This window comes from Cervus elaphus, chromosome 4, assembly GCF_910594005.1.
Source record: "Cervus elaphus chromosome 4, mCerEla1.1, whole genome shotgun sequence".
Taxonomy (NCBI): Eukaryota; Metazoa; Chordata; class Mammalia; order Artiodactyla; family Cervidae; genus Cervus; species Cervus elaphus.
The window spans coordinates 48,890,725-48,910,949 of record NC_057818.1 but is presented as its reverse complement, the minus strand read 5'-3'; the positions used below and the strand labels follow the sequence as shown (position 1 = coordinate 48,910,949).

Sequence of the window (20,225 nt, the reverse complement as noted above, 5' to 3'; positions counted from 1 at the left end):
CAAAAATTAACAGTGATTGTCTCTCAGGAGGAAATTGAAGAATGGAGACACAGACTTGCTTGTCAGTATTTTCCCTTTGAGCTTTACTTGAAGACTTTTACCTATTTTTTTACACCACTCTTTAAACCCCTGATTGGATCCAACCAATTTTCATAATCTCATTAGCAAACAGATTACATTACATCAAAAAAATAATGTATTGCTATGGACAGAAGGGTGTGGTTTCTAAAGTATGAAAGAGTGAGTTGCTCGGCCATGTCCAACTCTTTGCGACCCCCGGGACTGAAGTGGTTTCTAAGATTTGCTTCAAATTGCCCCAGGGGAGCAAGTGAGAGGGTGTACAGATGAAAACAGATTGGCCTGGAGTGAACTGTTAGAGCAGGGTGCTCCTTCCATTCTTCCAATTTGGGACATGTTAGAAAACCTCGACAGTAAAAATCGCATTGAAAATGTACACATTGAAAAGAAATTTGTCCTGTATAAGAGTCAATCCATGTCTCAGAATTCAGCGTCTCCCACCCAGACTGCTGATCACCTCCTTTCCCCTTTCCTGCTCGATTTCCCAAAGTACTGATCACCTTCCAACACACAAGATCATTTCCATGTTAAGTCTATGTTCATGATGGCCTATGTGAATCACAGTCTAATTTCATGCTTATTTCATTTTTAAAAAATGTTTTATTCTCTTCTACATTTGTGGAGAGGATTGGAGGGGAAGGGTGGCAGGGGGATTTTTTTTTTTTTCTTGGCCACAATCCTTGGCATGCAGGGATCTTAGTTCCCTGTTCAGTTCAGTTCAATCGCTCAGTTATATCCGACTCTTTTGACCCCATGAATCGCAGCACGCCAGGCCTCCCTGTCCATCACAAACTCCCGGAGTTTACTCAAACTCAAGTCCATCGAGTCGGTGATGCCATCCAGCCATCTCATCCTCTGTCGTCCCCTTCTCCTCCTGCCCTCAATCCCTCCCAGCATCAGGGTCTTTTCCAATAAGTCAACTCTTCACATGAGGTGGCCAAAGTAATGGAGTTTCAGCTTCAGCGTCAGTCCTTCCAATGAACACCCAGGACTGATCTCCTTTAGGATGGACTGGTTGGATCTCCTTGCAGTCCAAGGGACTCTCAAGAGTCTTCTCCAACACCACAGTTCAAAAGCATCAACTTTTCAGTGCTCAGCTTTCTTCACAGTCCAACTCTCACATCCATACATGACTACTGGAAAAACCATAGCCTTGACCAGACGGGCCTTTGTTGACAAAGTAATGTCTCTGCTTTTTATTTTATTTTATTTTTTTTTAATATATGACTGTTTATTGCAGCACTAATTTTAAATGGAAAAGAGACAATCTGAAATATCACAACTGGGGAAATACTGCAATTGAATAGGTATCAGTACAAGCAGAGTGTGGAATATACTCCAACCACTAAAACAACTAAGTTCAGTCATCATTTACTGACTCAAAAGAAAATCCAAAATGTACAGTTGTATGTAAAAAAGAAAATTACAGAGAAATGTATAAGGTATCATCTGCTTTTTGGGCAAAAAATATACTAAAATAATTTGTGTTAATGCTTAAGCATGAAGAAATATACGGGGGAGATACACGAGGTGCAGACATTACTCAAAAGGAAATGGACACAGAAGGAGGGAGTGAGGAATGGAGAGAAGCAGAGATACTAAGGTTTTTTGTGTTTTTTTTTTTTGGCATTGGTTTCAGTGCAAACGCATTACTTCTGTAATTTTACTAGTAGAAGAGGAACTAATAAATGACTTAAAATATGCACACTAAAGAATATAAAATTTCACTTACTTTTCATTTTTTGTTGTTGTTTAGTCACTTAGTTGTGTCAGACTCTTGGCTAACTTTTGGACTGTAGCCCCAGGCTCCTCTGTCCATGGGATTTCCCAGGCAGGAATACTGGAGTGTGTTGCCATTTCCTTCTCCAGATGTCTCTGCTTTTTAATATGCTATCTAGGTTGGTCATAACTTTCCTTCCAAGGAGTAAGCGTCTTTTAATTTCATGGCTGCAGTCACCATCTGCAGTGATTTTGGAGCCCAGAAAAATAACTGACACTGTTTCCACTGTCTCCCCATCTATTTGCCGTGAAGTGATGGGACCAGATGCCATGATCTTAGTTTTCTGAATGTTAAGCTTTAAGCCAACTTTTTCACTCTCCTCTTTCACTTTCCCTCTTCACTTTCTGCCATAAGGGTGGTGTCATCTGCACATCTGAGGTTATTGATATTTCTCCCGGCAATCTTGATTCCAGCTTGTGCTTCTTCCAGCCCAGTGTTTCTCATGAGGTACTCTGCATATAAGTTAAATAAGCAGGGTGACAATATACAGCCTTGACGTACTCCTTTTCCTATTTGGAACCAGTCTGTTGTTCCATGTCCAGTTCTAACTGTTGCTTCCTGACCTGCATACAGGTTTCTCAAGAGGCAGGTCAGGTGGTCTGGTATTCCCATCTCTTTCAGAATTTTCCACAGTTTACTGTGATCCACACAGTCAAAGGCTTTGGCGTAGTCAATAAAGCAGAAATAGATGTTTTTCTGGAACTCTCTTGTTTTTTTGATGATCCAGTGGATATTGGCAATTTGATCTCTGGTTCCTCTGCCTTTTCCAAAACCAGCTTGACCATCTGGAAGTTCGTGGTTCATGTATTGCTGAAGCCTGGCTTGGAGAATTTTGAACATTGCTTTACTAGCGTGTGAAATGGGTGCAATTGTGCGGTAGTTTGAGCATTCTTTGGGATTGCCTTTCTTAGGGACTGGAATGAAAACTGAACTTTTCCAGTCCTGTGGCCACTGCTGAGTTTTCCAAATTTGCTGGCATATTGAGTACAGCACTTCCACAGTGTCATCTTTCAGGATTTGAAACAGCTCAACTGGAATTCCATAATATCCACTAGCTTAGTTCCCTGACCAGGGGATCAATCTCACCTCCGCTATAGTGGAAGCTCAGAGTCTTAACCCCTGGACTGCTAGGGAAATCCCAAGGGATTTTATTTTTTACTGATTTCCCAAAAGTTTCTAATTTGCTTGTCATGCCTCCTATTCACCATGTCTCTTCCCCTAGAAGGTAAGTTCCATGTGGGCAAGAATCCAAGTCTAGTTTTACTTGCTGATATTGAAAATTATATGTGTAACTTCCCTTTTATTTTTATTGGATAGAGTCAGCATACAGATTAAAACCAAGGATTCTTGAGCCAGCCTGAGTGAAAGTCGCTCAGTCATGCCTGACTCCTTGTGACTCCATGGACTATACAGTCCATGGAATTCTCCAGGCTAGAATACTGGAGCCTTCCCTTCTCCAGGGGATCTTCCCAACCCAGGGATTGAACCCAGATGTCCTGCATTGCGGGTGGATTCTTTTTTTTTTTTTTTTTTTTCGGGTGGATTCTTTTACCAGCTGAGCCACTATGGAAACCCAAGAATACTGGAGTGGGTAGCCTATCCCTTCTCCAGCAGATCTTCCTGACCCAGGAATTGAACCAAAGTCTCCCGCATTGCAGACGGATTCTTTACCAGCTGAGCTACCAGGGAAGTCCTCTGAGGCAGCCTGCTGCTGCTAAGTCTGGTTAGGTTCAAATCCCAGCTCTGCCACCTACTAGCTGTGTGACCTTGGGCAAGTCACTTGGCCTCAGTTTTCTGAGCTGTGAAGTGGGGACATAGCCATATCTATTATTACCCTGATTGGGAATGAAAGACTCCATGAAGGTTGACTGGGGCTTCCCCCGTGGCTCAGTGGTAAAGAATCCACGTGCCAGCCAGGAGATACAGGCTCCATTCCTGGGTCGAGAAGATTCCCCTGGAGAAGGGAATGGCGGCCCACTTCAGTATTTTTGCCTGGGAAATCCCGTGGACAGAGGAACCTGGCAGGCTGTAGTCCATGAGGTCACAGAAGAGTCGGATACGGCTTACAACAACAACAGCACTTATTTAGGGAGTCAGAAATGCATTTGCTTCCTGCTGGAACCTGTTTTCTCCTGTGCAATGAGATCTCTGAGTTAGTGATGTTGGATTCTTGAAGGTGATAAGAATTTTATGCGACCTAATGAATAGGGAGCCTCCGACTCAAATGTCTGACCCAAATAACAGCAATTGCTCAGCACCAAAGGTCTTTTTTTTCTTTTTAATAGCAAAGACCTAGCAGAAGCAGAAGAGATTAAGAAGAGATGGCAAGAATACACAGAAGAATGATACAAAAAAGCTCTTGATGGCCCAGATAACCATGATGATGTGGTCCCTCACCTAGAGCCAGACATCCTGAAGTGTGAAGTAAAGTGGACCTTAGAAAGCATTACTATGAACAAAGCTAGTGGAGGTGATGGAATTCCAGCTGAGCTATTTCAAATCCTAAAAGATGATGCTGTTTAAGTGCTGCACTCATTATGTCAGCAAATTTGGAAAACTCAGCTGTGGCCACAGGACTGGAAGAGGTCAGTTTTCATTCCAATCCCAAAGAAAGGCAATGCCAAAGAATGCTCAAATTACCATACAGTTGCACTCATTTCACATGCCAGCAAGATTATGCTCAAGTCCTTCAAACTAAGCTTCAGCAGTACATGAACCAAGAACTTCCAGATGTACAAACTGAATTTAGAAAAGGCAGAGGAACCAGAGATCAAATTGCCAACATACACTGGATAGAGTTGATATACAGATTAAAAGCAAGGATTCAAATTCAGGGAGATAGTGAAGGACAGGGAAGCCTGGCAGCTCATGGGGTCACAAAGAGTTGGACGCAACTGAATGACAACAATGTATTTATTTATTTTTGGTGGTGCTGGTTCTTCGTTGCTACGTATGGGCTTCCTCTATTTTCAGTTTGCAGTTTTCAGCTTCCTCATTGCAGTGGTCTCTCTTGTTAGGGTGTGTGGGCTCTAGGGCACACGCAGACCTCAGTAGTTACTACACGTGGGCTCAGTAGTAGTGGCGCTCAGGCTTAGTCGTGCTTCGGCACGTGGGATCTTTCTAGACCAGGGATCAAACCGGTGTCCCCTGCATTGGTAGGTGTATTCATAACCACCGGACCACTGGGGAAGCCCAGCACCAAGGGTCTTGCAACCTGGTTAGGGACACTCCAAGGGGTCACTGGTGGGGACGACAATGACAAGACTGAATACTTCAGCCAATTCCTCCCTCCTCCAAGGCTTTTCTTCAGTTGAGTAGCTACCCTGAGGTCCCGATGCAGCCCAATGGAGGGATTTTCTGGAGATCACCCAGGGAGGAAAGGGAGGGGCAGGCTTGTAAATTGAGGCAGAGGGAGGATGGACAGGACCGTGAGAAGGGAAGGGCGGGAAAAGAATGTAGAATCAGAAAGGGAGTGGCAGTGAGTGGTGGAGGGTGGTGCTGGGTAGGAAGAAGGGAGGGGCCAGAGTATTAAAAGGGCAGATGTAGAGCTGGGGGCATCAGAAGCTTGGTTACCTGCAAGGGGCAATGAGTGAGATGCAGGGTAGGGCTCAGGGGCTGCAGGCCACAGAGGGGACTGGTTGCGGGGTGGCTGTGGGGTGCATGGTGGAGGGTGGAGGGGATGGGAGCCTGGCAAGGACAGCTTGGGAGTCTGGGGACTTGAGGACAGGGTTGGGGGTGATGAAGATAGGGAGGCAGCTGATGGGGTTTGGGGGAGTGACAGCCTTGGCGTGTGGCTGGCAGGGGCGGAACTGGTGGAGGCTGGAGGTCATGGATACTCTGACGTCTTGGCACTGGGTCTCCAGCAGCGGCAGCCTGGCCTGGCGAGGACGACCTGTGGGCCTCCGGGGGCCTGCCCACCAGTGTCGCCACTCCAGACACGGACCCCGAGGAGGTGCTGGGCCTGAACCGACTGCCAAACGAGCTGCTCCAGGAGGTGCTGAGCTACCTGCCCCCAAGCACGCTGCTCGGGAACTGCCGCCCGGTGTGCCGGCGCTGGCGAGACCTGGTGGACGCCTGGTACCTGTGGCGGAGCATCCTGCCCTGGAAACACCCCGACCTGTGGCCCGTCATCCGCACCTGCCTGCCCTCTGCTGACGACCCCGGGCCCTGCATCCTGGGCCGCTTCTGCGAGCGCAGACCCATAGGACGCAACCTCCTCCGGAACCCTCAGAACTCTCGTGGCCTAGGTGGGGAGCCCAGAAAAGGGTCCTTGTGGGAGCTCGTGGGAGGACGCGAAAGGGGCAGGTACAGGAAAGACGAGAGGCCTGTACCTGGGCAAGTAGGCTGGCTGGGAACTTGGTCACCAAACTTTTTTTTTTTTTTTATGGAAGGATTCTTGAGCCGGATTGTGCTGAGCGCAGGGGCTGCCCGGGGTGCAGAGGAAAACGCGAGGGCGGGCCGGCTGATGGCCTATAGACAGAGATGGTTCCTGTCTACCTACAGGTGATGTCCGTAGTTCCTAAGAGTCAGGGCGGTTGTTGAGTACTTGTTTGGTTCTCACTGACCTTGCTCCCTCTTTCCTAGGTGGTGTCAACAGAAGCAGGTGTTGGACCTGGAGAAGGAGGGTCTGTGGCGGGAACTCCTAGATAGTGGAAACATTGAGATCTGTATCTCCGACTGGTGAGTGTGATGACAGAAACAGCCCTTTAGCTGAGCATTGGCCTTAGTTTGGGTGACTTCATGTAGGTCTCCTAACAACTTCATAGATAAGCAGGAAAGGAAATGACTTCATCACCATCAGAGCTTTAGTACTCAGCAACATCCTCTCCCTGAACCCTCTCTCAGCCCCCAAAGGGACCTGGATTGGAAGATGCCTGGTTGGATCCTAGCAGAGGACTTGGGTCCAACTAAGTCTTGTCTGTGAATCAGAGGCTCCTTGGTTCAGGAGGGGACAAGATAGAAGAGTTGTCTAAGAGGTCAGATTCTGGAACCAGACCTCTCACTCTCAAATCCCAGCTTCCTGGCTTTGTGGCCTTGGGCAACTCACAGTGTGCCTCCATCTCCCTGTCTTCATAAGACAGGGTTATACATCAGCCGCAAAGCCGGTTGTTTCAGTGGAGAAAAAGCTATACAGAAGAGTGGGGATTTTAAAAATATTTACTTGCTTTACTGTGCTGGGTCTTAATTCCAGCATGAGGGGCTGGCATGTAGGATCTAGTTCCCTGACCAGGGATCAAGCCCGCCCCCCCACCCCCCCACTCCTCCACCCCGCCCACCCCCCCCACCCCCCACCCCCCGCCCCTGCCTTAAGAATCCAGAGTCTTAGCCAATGGACCACCAGGGAAGTCCCTGAGTCTTTATTTGATTGTATTATCTACTTATTTATAGGGTGTGCTGGGTCCTTAACACTGTAAGAGGTTTATCTAGCTGTGGCCAGCAGGGGCTACTCTCTAGTTGCAGCGCACAGGCTGCCCATTGTGGTGGCTTTCTCTTGGTGCAGAGCACGGGGTCTAGGGCAGAGGCTCAGCAGTGGTGCCCAGGCTTAGCTCCTCTGTGGCATGTGGGCTCTTCCTGGATCAGGGAGCAATCCCCTCTCTCCTGCATTGGCAGGCTGGTTCCTTACACACAGCCACCAGGGAAGCCCTCACCCAAGTTTTCACTAGGGCTTCATCATGTGTTAACCTCCAGGTCAGTTCTTATCCCATACTTCATCCTAAGTCATATTGTTGATCTTCTGGAGTGGCTAGCCTCCATTATGTGACTATAATGGAGGATGTGGTCAGCCCCAACCATTTCATATTGACAGGCCATTTGTGTGTGTGTGTGTGACTGACGCAGAACAGTATAAAAGGTAAGTCAGAAGAACACAAAAATATATTAATACAAAATTAGGACAAAATACTGTGGGAAGTAAGATGGACATCTGTTTTAAGAAGTGGAGTGATATGAAGTCTCAGTGAAAGATAGTTTGTGTGTTTGTACAGCCCATGACTTAATTCTTTACATTTTAATTTCTCACATCAAAACGTAGCTATCTATTTGGAGGCTGTTTCTTTGAATGTTGCTGGATAGCCCATCACCAATTTATTTAGGAGCCCCTGGATCCTGTTACATGACTGATAAAAAAAATTGTACCTTAGAACATCACCATTGTATACATTGGAAATGACATCCTGGCCACCACTGAAATATATTATAGGATGAGAAATAAGACAATGGAAGGAGGTACCCTCAGGCTTCCCAGGTGGTGCTGGTGGTAAAGAACCTGTCTGCCAATGCAGGAGATGAGACACGGGTTTGATCCCTGGGTCGGGATGATCCCCTGGAGGAGGGCATGACAACCCACTCCTGTGTTCTTGTGGTTCAGAATCCCATGGGCAGAGGAGCCTGGAGGGCTACCGTCTACAGGGTCACAAAAGAGTCGGACACAACTGAGCAACTTAGCACACACATGCACCTTTAAGCCTGGGATTCTAGGTCATTCCTTCTGAAATGAATGTGCAGACCAGCTGGGGAGTATGTTTAGTGCAGATGGATTCAGTTAGATATGCCATGGGGTCAAGCTCCCCCATGACACCGACGGTGCTAGTTCCCATGACAACATTGGTGCTTGTATGCAGGGCAAAGCCTTTCAGGTGAAGGCAGGCAGACCCCCAAAGAGATGGGGTGACCAATTCAGGCTTCACAGTCTCCCTTCTGCCACAGGTGGTTCGATGACCGAGACGCTGACTGTTTATATCGGCTAATTGTCCAACTTTTAGATGCCAACCAGGCCGTCCTGCATCACTTCTCTCCTTTGCCTTTTCCCAGCGATCGGTTGCGCAACGGTTTCTTCTTTGAGGTGAGTCTCTGAGAGGGCTCTGGGAAAGGACAGTGGAAACTATGATGACCTATGGCTGTATTAACAAATTGCCCCAGAATTTAGTTGCTTAATATCAATAGCAACTCATCATAGTCATCTCATCTCCTCTCATAGTTTCTATGAGGACGATTTTTCTGGGAGTTTCTGGCTCTGGTCTCATGTCGTTCCCTTCAGACACAGGCTGGAGCTGAAGGGCAGGGTGGGCTGTGAGTGTGTACACGGCAGCTGGTGGCTGGCTAAGCAGCTCTTGGTTTAGTCTCAGAGCCTGGCCATGGAATCCCCCTGCATGGTCTAGTTGGGGCTTCCTCACAGCAGGGCGGCTTCGAGGCAGGCAGCTGCTTCCTGGTGGCTCAAGCTCCACCATGCAGCTTCTGGAGAAACCAGAAGAAGCTGCATCGCCTTTGTGACCCCGCCATGGAAGTCACTTGGTCAAAGTCACTCAGCATCACTCCCGCCACACTCTTGGTTACAATGAAACCCCCCCAGATTCATGGGGGTGGGAATTAGACCCCACCCCTGGGTGAGGAGTGGCATGATTCTAGAAGGACATGTGGAAGTGGAGACATTGTTGCAGCCACCTGCCAGAAGGCCCCCAACTCAGCTTTTGAGGGGAAGACCATGGCACAGTGGGACTCAATCTCTTTTTCTGGCTACAGGTCAGCCATGTGTTCTCCAACCTCAAGAAAGGTGTTCGCTTTGTGTCTTTTGAACACTGGGTCCGCGACTCTGAGTTCTCACGTGAGCAGCACAGAGACTATCCATTACACCCCAGCGTGACCGTGCGGGTCCGTCAGGCACTACCCGACCATGCCTTTCATTCAGGCTCTGGGACCATTGACTGAACCATCTCAGTATTAAGGACTTGTAGCTCCTGGCCTCTGGGAATCTCATGAATCCAGTTGAAGTTTCTAATGGGCCCTGTCTTCAGGTTCTGGAAGCTACAGGAAGAACGTTCTTACATCAGATCTACTGGTTGCTGCTGCTCTAAGGCAGGCACTGTTCTAGTAAGTGGAGACGCACAGGTGAAGACAGAGAAATGGTGAGAGGGCTCCTCACCCTCCCCCCACGCCAGGCCCTCTGGTTCAGCCCCTGTGCCCTCTGCCCCAGTTTCCTTCTGGTTCTGCTGCAGAGGCTTCATTGGTCTTGTGCAGAAGGCCCTCTCCTCATGTCTGAACTAGAAGCTCATCCCTATGGCTAAGAAAATCCCAGCCCCCCTTGGTGGTAAACTTAACCTCATGGGGTTTCAAGACTGGGACCAGGACTCAGAGCAGGAAGTCAAACTGCCTCAAAAACTGTTTGGAGACAGAGGGTTCTGCCCACCCTGTGACCAATGATGTGGTCCCCTGAGCCCAACCCTACCCTGTATCCTACAGTGTATAAAATTATTTTGTTACATTTTGAAATTCTTTTCAAATATGGAGATAATAAATCAGGAACATATCTGCCAATCATAGGTAATAAATGTAATATAATCTTGCCAAAGTGTCTCAGCAGTTTTTAATAGCAATACGATGTTACAGCCTTGGTGACTACTGGATTCAGAGTAAGGAGCTGTTTCAGTTGAGGAAAAACTGTACAGAAGGAAACATCTAGTGAAGGTGTTCTCCAGTGGAGAGAATGGAGGAGTCAGAACCCTATTTCCCAAGTCCTAAGGAAATCATGGGGTTATCATGATTTCAAATATCATCATTTCAAATCAAAGGTTATCAACCAGGGTTAGAAGCCTTAGGCAGGCCGTGGACATGGGCACAGTGTTACAGTAACACCACATTTGTGACATTCCGGTCACAAGGGTGAGAGAGAACCATGCAATGGCAGGATCCAGCTGTCCCCACCCCAGTCCAGGGGTCATGGCTGTCCTCTCCCTTCTGCAGGATCCCTAAGGAGCTCCAGGTCTCCAGATGGAAAGCAGATGAAGCTGCTGCTGCCTTTGACGTGTCCACCCTGAAGTCTCCCCCCACCTGCAGTAGAAGATGGGACACACCCTGAGGGGAGGGTGTTTTGTCAGTTTCATCCAAAGGAGTTGACAGGTTGAAACAGACCCAAGAGTCATGACCACATGCAGTGTGTGGTCCTGGAGTAGATACTGGTTCAGATTCAACTCGAGGATATTTTTGGGTCAACCGGAGGACTTTGGATAGAAGGAATATGAGACAGGCATTTACAGGAAGGGAAAGATGGAGACCATTGGCTGAAAAACAAACATATTACTTAACTTTCACATATATACACCTATGTGTTGTATTATACCTGTATGCATATTTGTAGGTGTGTATACATATATGCCAAATTTAATATATGTGTATGTGCATGCTAAGTCATTTCAGTCATGTCTGATTCTGTGTGACCCCATGAACTGTAGCCCACCAGGCTCCTCTCTTCATGAGATTCTCCAGGCAAGAATACTGGAGTGGGTTACCATGCCCTCCTCCAGGGGATCTTCCCAAACCAGACACTGAACTAGCATCTCTTAGGTCTCCTGCATTGGCAGGCGGGTTCTTTACCACTAGTGCCATCTGGGAAGCCTCAGTTAGACTTATACACATGCTTATTTAAATATATATATATATATTTCCTTGTATTTGTATTATGGATTACCTTCTGGATATCCTGAAGAAGGAAATGGCAACCGACTCAAGTACTCTTGCCTGGAAAATTCCATGGACAGAGGAGCCTGACAGGCTACAGTCCAAGGGGTTGAAAAGAGTCGGATACGACTGAGCAACTTCACTTCACTTCACTTCTGGATGTATCTATTCATAATAAGAATATGAACCAAAGCATTACAGGTAATGGTAAACAGTGGATAGAAGTTACTTCTGTATTTACTCATTTTGCATATCTGAATTTCACATTTTCTGTATGCATGTGTAGGAATACTATGTTACAGACAAATATGAAGCATCCTCCAATGCAATTTCCCTTCACTTTCAGATATAACCACTTTTACAAGACATCTTTGCTGACAGGGTTTTAAACTTTTGTTTGGAGAATTCTGTATATAAGCAAATGTAGAGAGAAGAGTATTGTTACTTCCATGTCACTTTCTATTACCCAGAAACAGTTTCAACTTAGGGCCAGTCCTCAAGTCACACCCTCCTCTTTTTATTTTTAATGTATATTTCAATATTTTATTTTATTTGTATAATTAGAAGAAAATTGCTTTACAATGTTGTGTTGGTTTCTGCCATAAACAATACAAATCAGCCATAATTATACATATATCTCCTCCCTCTTGATCCTCCCTCTCCTCACCCATCCCACCCCTCTAGGTCATCACAGAGCAGCAGACTGGGCCCCCTGTGTTAGACAGCAACTTCTCACCAGCCATCTATGTTACGCATGGTTGTGTACATATGTCAGTGCTATTTTTTCCATTCGCCCCACTCTTTCCTTCCCCTACTGTGTGCACAATTCCGTTCTATCTGCATCTCCATTCCTTCTCTGCAAATAGGTTCATTAATACCATTTTTCTAGATACTAATATATATATATATATATATGCATCACTATATAATACTTGCTTTTCTCTTTCTAACGTACTTCACTCCGTATAACAGGTTCTAGGTTCATCCACTTCACCAACACTGCCTCAATTTTGTGTATGTGTGTGTGTGTGTGTGTGTGTGTATACAGACCATTTTTTAGGTCTTTATTGAATTTGTTATAATATTGTTTTTATTCTGTGTTTTGGGTTTTTGGCCAAGAGGCATATGGGATCTTAGTTCCCTGACCAGGGATCAACCCTGCACCCTCTGTGTTGGAAAGTGAATGTTAACCACTGGACCATCAGGGACGTCCAAATTCATTTTTTTTTTTTTTTGGCACAATCTCAAACTTAAAGAGAAGTCGTAGTTACAGAAGAGGATTTTTCCACCCAAAATATTTAGCACATTTCCAACTGGATGCTCTATCACCACCTTTAAGTGTGTATTTTCTGCAACCATTAGACTCACGAGGTCACATTTATTAAATAACTGTTTGATGAAATAACAGAAAAGGGTTAACATAGCTTGGCCTCTCCTTCTAAAGGAGTGTGTCTCAGGAGTGAGTCCAGCTGTATGCTGAGGCCCCCAAGTCCTTCTGGCAAATATGCAGCCATGGGGGTAGTCTTAGGGACACAAACACACGCACAGTGGTGGCAGGGGCGGCATTGCTAGAAAGATCCTGGCTACCTAAACTATGGCCTTTCTATCTGCCGGGGAGGGGGCGGGTGGGATGGGGAAACCCCGTGCCTAGAGGCCATGGAGTTGCTCATGGTTTGAAACAGCTGAGCTGCTCTGTTTGATCTGAGTCCCCGTAAAACCAAGTTCCCCTAACAAGTCTATGATTGACCTCTCTATCCAAAACTTGATTTCTTTTCTTGTCCCACAGCTATTCCCCCCAAGATTGAGTGGTGTCAAAGAAAAGGGGGAATTGAAATGGAGTAGGATCCTCCTGGGTACAAAAGCCTCTCCAAGACCCCCATTTCTTGTTTTTAGGAAACAGCCTTCAGTCTCTTAGACTGTCCCTGAGTTCCAATGAAAGAAATTTCACATATTTCCATCTAGGGAAGACATTCTGGCTTACATATGATGCAAGTGAGACTTGAACCCAGCCAAAACCCAGATTGAATCCATGGTCTTTTAACAGATCATGCCTGGTCTCAGGAGTTAAAGAAGCTCAGGTCCTTGATATCTCATTGCAGAAAGAATTCAGTCAGAAACTAAGTAATAGGTAAGAAGTAGATTTATTTAGAGAGAAACACATTCCACAGACAGAACATGGGTCATCTTAGAAGGGGAGAGGCCCCCAAATATGGTGTGGTTAGGTTTTATGGGCTGCGGAATTTCATAGGCTGATGGGTGGGAGATTTTTGGCGGGAAGAGGTGGAGATTTCCAGGAACTAGACTACCACTCACTTTTTGACCTTTTGTGGTTAGCCTCAGAACTGTCAGGGCTTCCCTGGTGGCTCAGAGAGTAAAGAATCCGCTTGCAATGCAGGAGACCCGCGTTCGATCCCTGGGTCAGGAAGATCCCCTGAAGGAGGGCATGGCAACCCACTCCAGTATTCTTGCCTGGAGAATCCCATGGACAGAGGACCCTGGCAGACTACAGTCATGGGGTCGCAAAGAGGCGGACATGAGTGAGCAACTAAGCTCAACAGACACAGAAGAGAATAGCTCTATCGCTTTGCTGGGCAAGGGGGGCCACAGCAGGCTGTGGTCGTGTGTCGGTCCACTTCCCAGAATCCCTCTCGCCAGCATCCTTCTTGGCTGAGCGATCCACAGGAAAGACTCCGAATTAGAATGATTGGCCAAAGACCACCCGGAAACTAATCCCATCACCATAAAACCTGAGACTACGAGCCACATGGCAGAGCTGTTCTCCTGGGTTCCCTTCCCCTGCGGCTCTCCACCCGGGTGCCCTTTCCCAAGAAAATCTCCTGCTTTGTCAGCATGTGTCTCCTCAGACAATTCTTTTCCAAGTGTTATTTAAGAGCCCGCTCCTGAGGCCCTGAAGGGGGGGGTCTCCCCCTTCCTACAACAAACAGTATGGGTTGCCATTTCCTCCTCCAGGGTATCTTCCTAACCCAGGGATCAAACACGTGTTTCTTGTGTCTCCTGCATTGCAGGCGGATTCTTTACCTGCTGAGCCATCAGGGAAGCCCATCATTCCTGAGGAAACCCCAGTAAAGGTCATGATCTAAGCCTTTCCCTGGTCCTATCTCCTACCCCTTGACCACACTGTGTCCTTCCCAAGTGGCCCTGTGTGACACACCTCCAGTTTCTAGGACCTGTGAGTACAATAAACTTGCTTTTCCTGAGCCTCTCCTCTGTCTCCTCTTGTGGCTTCAACGGACTGACCATCTCATGAAAGGACACAAAACAATAAAATACTGTTAGGTAGTTAGAATAGGAAACAGGAGTCCAAAATGGCAGTGGCTGAAAGACAAGGAAGGGAAAAGGCCATGAAAATAGAACAAAGGAAGGTCAAAGAAAGGTCTGAGGACCGGAGTGAGGACCTCAGGTAGAACAAACAGCACTCCTGGCTAGCCCAATTTACATAGGGCAGGCCCAGGGGGAGGAAAAAACAAATAAAAAGAGGAGCCAAAGTGCTCTCTCCCTCCCTCTCTCCCTCCCTCTCTCCCTCCCTCTCTCTCCTTCCCTCTCTCTCTCTCCCTCTCTCTCCCCCGTCCCCGTGCACTGGCGCACTCCCCCACTCTCTTCTCTTCATGTCTTTGGGTCCGCATGCCCTCACACCCCAATGATGGATTCTCCTGCTATTTTCTAAATAAAATAGAGCTGTAACACGGAGCTGTAACACTGAATTGGTTAAGAGCTATAACACAGTCTGTTCGAGACCTGAGAGCTATAACACAGTCTGTCCAAGACCAGAGAGCTGTGACGTGCCAAGGGCTTTAATGTCCGTCACTCCAAATCTTTGTTGTGACAAGACAGAACCGAGGTGCATACACTTGTCTGACAATAACATAGGCTTGTAATGTACACTAAAGAACCCTTCTAGATCAAGGAAAACAGCAAAAACAAGTGTGTGTGGTGGGGGTGGTATAGGGGGCAGAGGGGAGGAGGGGGACTTCCTCATGGTCTAGTGGTTAAGAATTCACCTTCCAATGCAGAGGACATGGATTCAATCCCTGGTAGCAAAACTAAGATCCTACATGCCACCCCGTGGGCCACAAAAGCTAGAGACGCCCACGCACAGTTAAGACCAGTGCAGTCAAATCAAAATGTGTGCGACACTCCCTTGTTTTAATCAGTAGCAGGAGGACTGAAATTTAAACTGTTTGAGTATCTCCATAAACTATTTTTGCTATGCATGTAGGCTGTCACTTCAGTTGTGCCCGACTCACTCTTTTGAACCCCATGGACTATAGCCCGCCAGGCTCCTTTGCCCATGGGATTCTCCAGGCAACAATACTGGAGTGGGTTGCCATGACCTCTTCCAGGGGATCTTCCCGCCCCAGGATCAAACCCACATCTCTCATGTCTCCTGCATTGGCAGGTAGGTTCTTTACCACTAGCGCCACCTGGGAAGCCTGAAAGTGTCTTCAAGTACTGCCAAATGTCTCCTGGGAGGGCAAAGTCACCCCAGTAGAGAACCATTGTCCTGGGTGAACTGCTTAACTTCTAAGAGCTTCCTCCTCTACATAATATTGCCAATAACAGTATTTACCTGGTATATCTTCACTATGTACCATATCTACCCATATAACAGCATACACCTGCATGTTAAACTGTGTGTTAACATGTGTGTTATGCTTGGAATATAAGGCCTGGCATAGAGGGACAGCTGTCAGATGATTGTAATTAGTATCATTATGTTGTTATTATATGTAATTAGAGGCACACCCTTAGTGCTTAGAAGCTACTATAATGCCTCTCAGCCATCTTGAATTAGTTCCTGTCTCTGAGCCTGTTTCCTTATGTGCAAGACTCTGTTCTGCTTTCTCGAGCATCCCCAGGGATTTCCCTCATAGCTCAGTGGATAAAGAATCCATCTGCAATGCAGGAGACCCAGGTTCGATCCCTGGGTTGGAAAGATCCCCTGGAGAAGAGATTGGCCACCCATTCTCTTCATTATTCTTGCCTGGGGAATCCCAAGGATGGAGGAGCCTGGTGGACTACAGTTCATGGGGTCACATACAGTCGGACACAACCTACTTCTGTTAGTCAAACGGATTGTTTAAATATTAAAATATTCCACCCAGGTTGGTGAATATCAACTGCCAAGCCCCCTCCTCTCTTCTGCCCTTCTCAAGACTTCCTCACCACCTCCCGTAATCAAAGGGACACACAGGGTGCTTCTGAGGCCGCGCCCCAGTGCTCAGCAATGACTGGGGTGCTATTAAAAAATGCAGATGTCATCTTAGTCCTGCTGTGGCAGCCCTGTTACTTGCCAGCCATCCCCTTTCCTCGCTAACAGAACCACACACTATATATATATAATTTTTATTATTTATTTATTTTTGGCTGCACTGGACCTTCGTTGCTGTGCTCTGGCTTTCTCTAGTCGCGGCAAGTAGGGTCTACTCTCTAGCCACGGTGCACGGGCTTCTCATTGCAGTGACTTCTTTTGTTGTGGTGTGCAGGTTTCACTAGATGCAGCTCGTTGGCTTACTGGGATTTTTCTGCACATGGGATTTTCCTAGCTCAGGGATCGAACCGGTGTCCCCTGCGTTGCAAGGCAGATTCTTTTAACCAGTGGACCACCAGGGAAACCCAGAACTGCTATTTTAAAAAATACTTATTTTTATTTCTTTGGCTGTGCTTGGCCTCATTTGTGGCACATAGGATCTTTGATCGTAGTCGCAGTATGCAGGATCTTTAGTTGGGGCATGAGAACTCTTAGTTGCGTGCTGTGGGATCTAGTTCCCCAATCACGGATGGAACCTGAGCGCCCTGCATTGGAAGGGCAGGATCTCAGCCCACTGGACCACCAGGGAAGTCCCCGTGATATTTTTTTAGATGCAGCCATGGGCCAGTCTCAGGAGGCAGACATATTTCTCTTTGTTGGATGCTGGCTCCTGCAGGAAGGTGGTCATGTGGCCCCGTTCTCTGCAGGGGAGGCCTTCCGTTCCCATTCCTTCTTGCCGCCGTGTGTAGTTATAGCACCTGCAACTGAGGCCACCACCTTGAAGAATAAAAGCCAATGTACTGAGGATGGTGAAGGGGAAGGAGAGACAGCCAGGCTCCTTGAGGACATAATTAAATTACTTGACCCACCCTGGGGCTGGTGAGGGCAGGGGGCAGGCACTCACTGGCAGCAAGAAGCAGAGCGGGTCCCAGAAGCTGGATCGGAGGGGCTGTTCTCCACCAAGTGTCATTTCCATGGTGCCTCAGATCCTGGCCATCGTCTGCAGGAGTAGGGGTGAGGAGGTGCCTGCCTGCAGCCACCCAGCAGCCTATTCACCCCTGCTCCATGCTCGCATACCCTTGCTGCCCTCATTGCCTGTCCGTGCCAGTTTTCCAAGCTGGGTCAGCAGACTTGAACTTTTCCCTAACCCAGCATAGCCATCCCTGGAGGGATCCGCAGGAGTCGCACCTCCCCGTGGTCTCCCCAGTCGTCAGCATCTCCCCCCTCTAGTCACCTAAACCATTTTTGACTGCCCCGTGGTCAGCCCAGCCTGAGCTCCCTGACTTCTCCAGGGCAGTAATAAGCCCAAAACAAGTTTCAAAGAGGCAGAACCCAGAATAGTGGTTTACAAATTTCTGGCCATGACTTATTGACAAGTCATAATTAGCACTTTGTTTTTAAATGGAATACAATAAAAAATTGATTTTTCCAGAGTACATGACATATTTGTTGTTGTTCAGTCACCAAATCATGTCTGACTTGGCATATAGTAAGGGTAAATAGCTGCAAGAAATTCTGTGTACTGATTGCTATGGAAAATGTATTTCATACTCAGATTGTGGTTACAACATTTGGAAGGATATTGTGCCTTGAGGTCCGCAGCACATGCCTGGAAAGAATTAATATCAGGCCCCTCTAAACCTTTTGCTCAGGCCAACCTCAGGAAAAGTTCCTTTTGTTTAACCAGACGCTCAAATCAGAGACCCTGGCCTCATTCTGGATTCCTCTCTCTCTTGTCTCTCCACCCAGCCCAACAGAAAATCCTGTTTCTTCCCTTCAAAATACATGTAGAGTACAGTAAAAACTACTACTATTTTGCAAAGCAATTATATTCCAATAAAATTTTTAATAATAGTAATACATACATTTAATTGTTTATTACCATTTAAATTGATGTTTTCGAACTGTGGTGCTGGAGAAGACTCTTGAGAGTTCTTTGGCCAGCAAGGAGATCAAACCAGTCAATTCTAAAGGAAACCCAACCCTGAATATTCACCGGAAGAACTAATGCTGAAACTGAAGCTCCAATACTTTGGCCACCTGATGTGATGAGCCGACTCATTAGAAAAGATCCTGATGCTGGAAAAGATTGAGGGTAGGAGGAGAAGGGGACGGCAGAGGATCAGATGGTTGGATAGCATCACCAACTCAATGGACATGAGTCTGAGCAAATTCTGAGGGATAGTGAAGGACAGAGAAGCCTGGTGTGCTACAATGCATTGGGTCACAAAGGGTCAGACATGACTTAGCAACTGAACAACAACCATTTAAACACACTTGAAAAAAATAAAAATAAAAAAAATAAACACACTTGAGATGAATAACTTTAAGAAATATATATGCAGAATCAGCCCCACCTCTGCCACCACCTGGCTCTAGTCCTGGTCAGGATTGCCTCTTACCTTGGTTATGATTCATCTAGTTCGGGGACAGCAGGATCCAGGAAGGCACTCCGCACATAGGTGCTGCATGCTGTAGGTGCTCATGTCTGGGCTGACTGAACCACCTCCTCACCCCTACTCAGGGAGGGTGGGAGGAGCAGGGCTGGGCTGTGAGGTTGCTTGGCCAGCATCCTTCTACTGTCCCTCTCCACCATCACCCCCCGCAAGAGCCTGTTCTCTGATCTTCCTCCCTGTTGGCCCTTTGCATCCCCCTCCAATTTGAGCCCAGAGAATTCCTTGGCAGTCCGGTGGTTAGGACTCAGCACTTTCACTGGCCACAGCCCAGACTCAGTCCCCCGTCCCAGAGTTAAGATTCTGCAAGCCACGTGGCATGGCCAGAAAAAAAAGAAGAAAAAAAAACCATAGAATTTGAGCCCAGCTGCTCCCTCCACACCCAGGCTGGTTAATTCCAGGCCAGTTGCACCCTCCCCACATTCCCATTCTATAGACCTGAGAGTTGATCTATCCCAGGGATAGCCTCCAAATTCCTGATCCCCGATCCCTGGGGGACCTTAAGACATCCTTGTTCATCTCTGCGTCACAACCCGGACTTCAGCCTGGCCAGGAGCAGAGCCAGGCAAAAGGATGCTGAGTGATACCATTAACACACTGGACAGCATTTAGCTCCCTGCAGGGGCTGAGGCCAGGCCGGACAGCAAGACTCAGGAAAGAATGCAGAATAGACAGCTGGGCAGTAGACAGACCAGCTGACGCCAATCCAGCTGTGAGCAACCCCAGGTAGCCTTGCAGACTTCCTCTGATTTCACTGGCTGTGAACTGGTACTCATGCAAGGGAACGGTACACCCTGACCTGGGACACAAGCCAGGGAACCAGAACTTGGTAGCCTGTGAAGCCACTTTGTTTTGGTAACTACTTAAAAAGGACCCTGTGGATTTTTTCATAACCAATACGTCAGAGCTCTTGTTCTTATTCCTCCCCAAACTTCTGGCTACGAATCAATCTCACCACGCTAATAAAATTTTCCTTAAGAATGTTTTTTAATGCCCAGTTGTAAGAAGGCTTACAATTATGTAGAGAAAGCCAATGGCACCCACAGAATTAATACTTTCATGTTATGTTTAAGAATCATCTGGGATATTCAGTATTTAATATATTTGAAATGTTTAAGAGAATTTGGCATAAAAATGGGACAAACGTGTCCTGTAAATGTCAGTCTTCCTACGTAACGTGTATAATTGAGTAATT

At 47.0% G+C, this 20,225-nt stretch overlaps 1 protein-coding gene and 1 long non-coding RNA gene across 5 annotated transcripts; one reads left to right on the top strand and one right to left on the bottom strand.

Annotated features, from left to right (window-relative positions):
- The first annotated feature begins 5,443 nt into the window (after positions 1-5,443).
- LOC122692759 (F-box only protein 27-like) lies at positions 5,444-9,562 on the top strand. Its single transcript, XM_043900591.1, has 5 exons — positions 5,444-5,459; positions 5,722-6,163; positions 6,443-6,538; positions 8,564-8,699; positions 9,377-9,562. Exons 1-5 carry the CDS (start codon positions 5,444-5,446, stop codon positions 9,560-9,562), a joined length of 876 nt encoding a protein of 291 aa, XP_043756526.1.
- Positions 9,563-17,059: 7,497 nt separating this feature from the next.
- LOC122689257 lies at positions 17,060-19,654 on the bottom strand. 4 transcript variants are annotated; one of them, XR_006339776.1, is made up of 5 exons: positions 19,469-19,654; positions 18,980-19,093; positions 18,574-18,656; positions 17,482-17,577; positions 17,060-17,354 (listed from the first exon to the last, which is right to left on the bottom strand). It is a non-coding gene; the product is annotated as an uncharacterized LOC122689257 (long non-coding RNA). The 4 variants fall into 4 exon arrangements; XR_006339773.1 differs by lacking the exon at positions 19,469-19,654 and having other exon boundaries at positions 18,980-19,380; XR_006339781.1 differs by lacking the exons at positions 18,574-18,656; positions 19,469-19,654 and having other exon boundaries at positions 18,980-19,380.
- Positions 19,655-20,225: the final 571 nt, after the last annotated feature.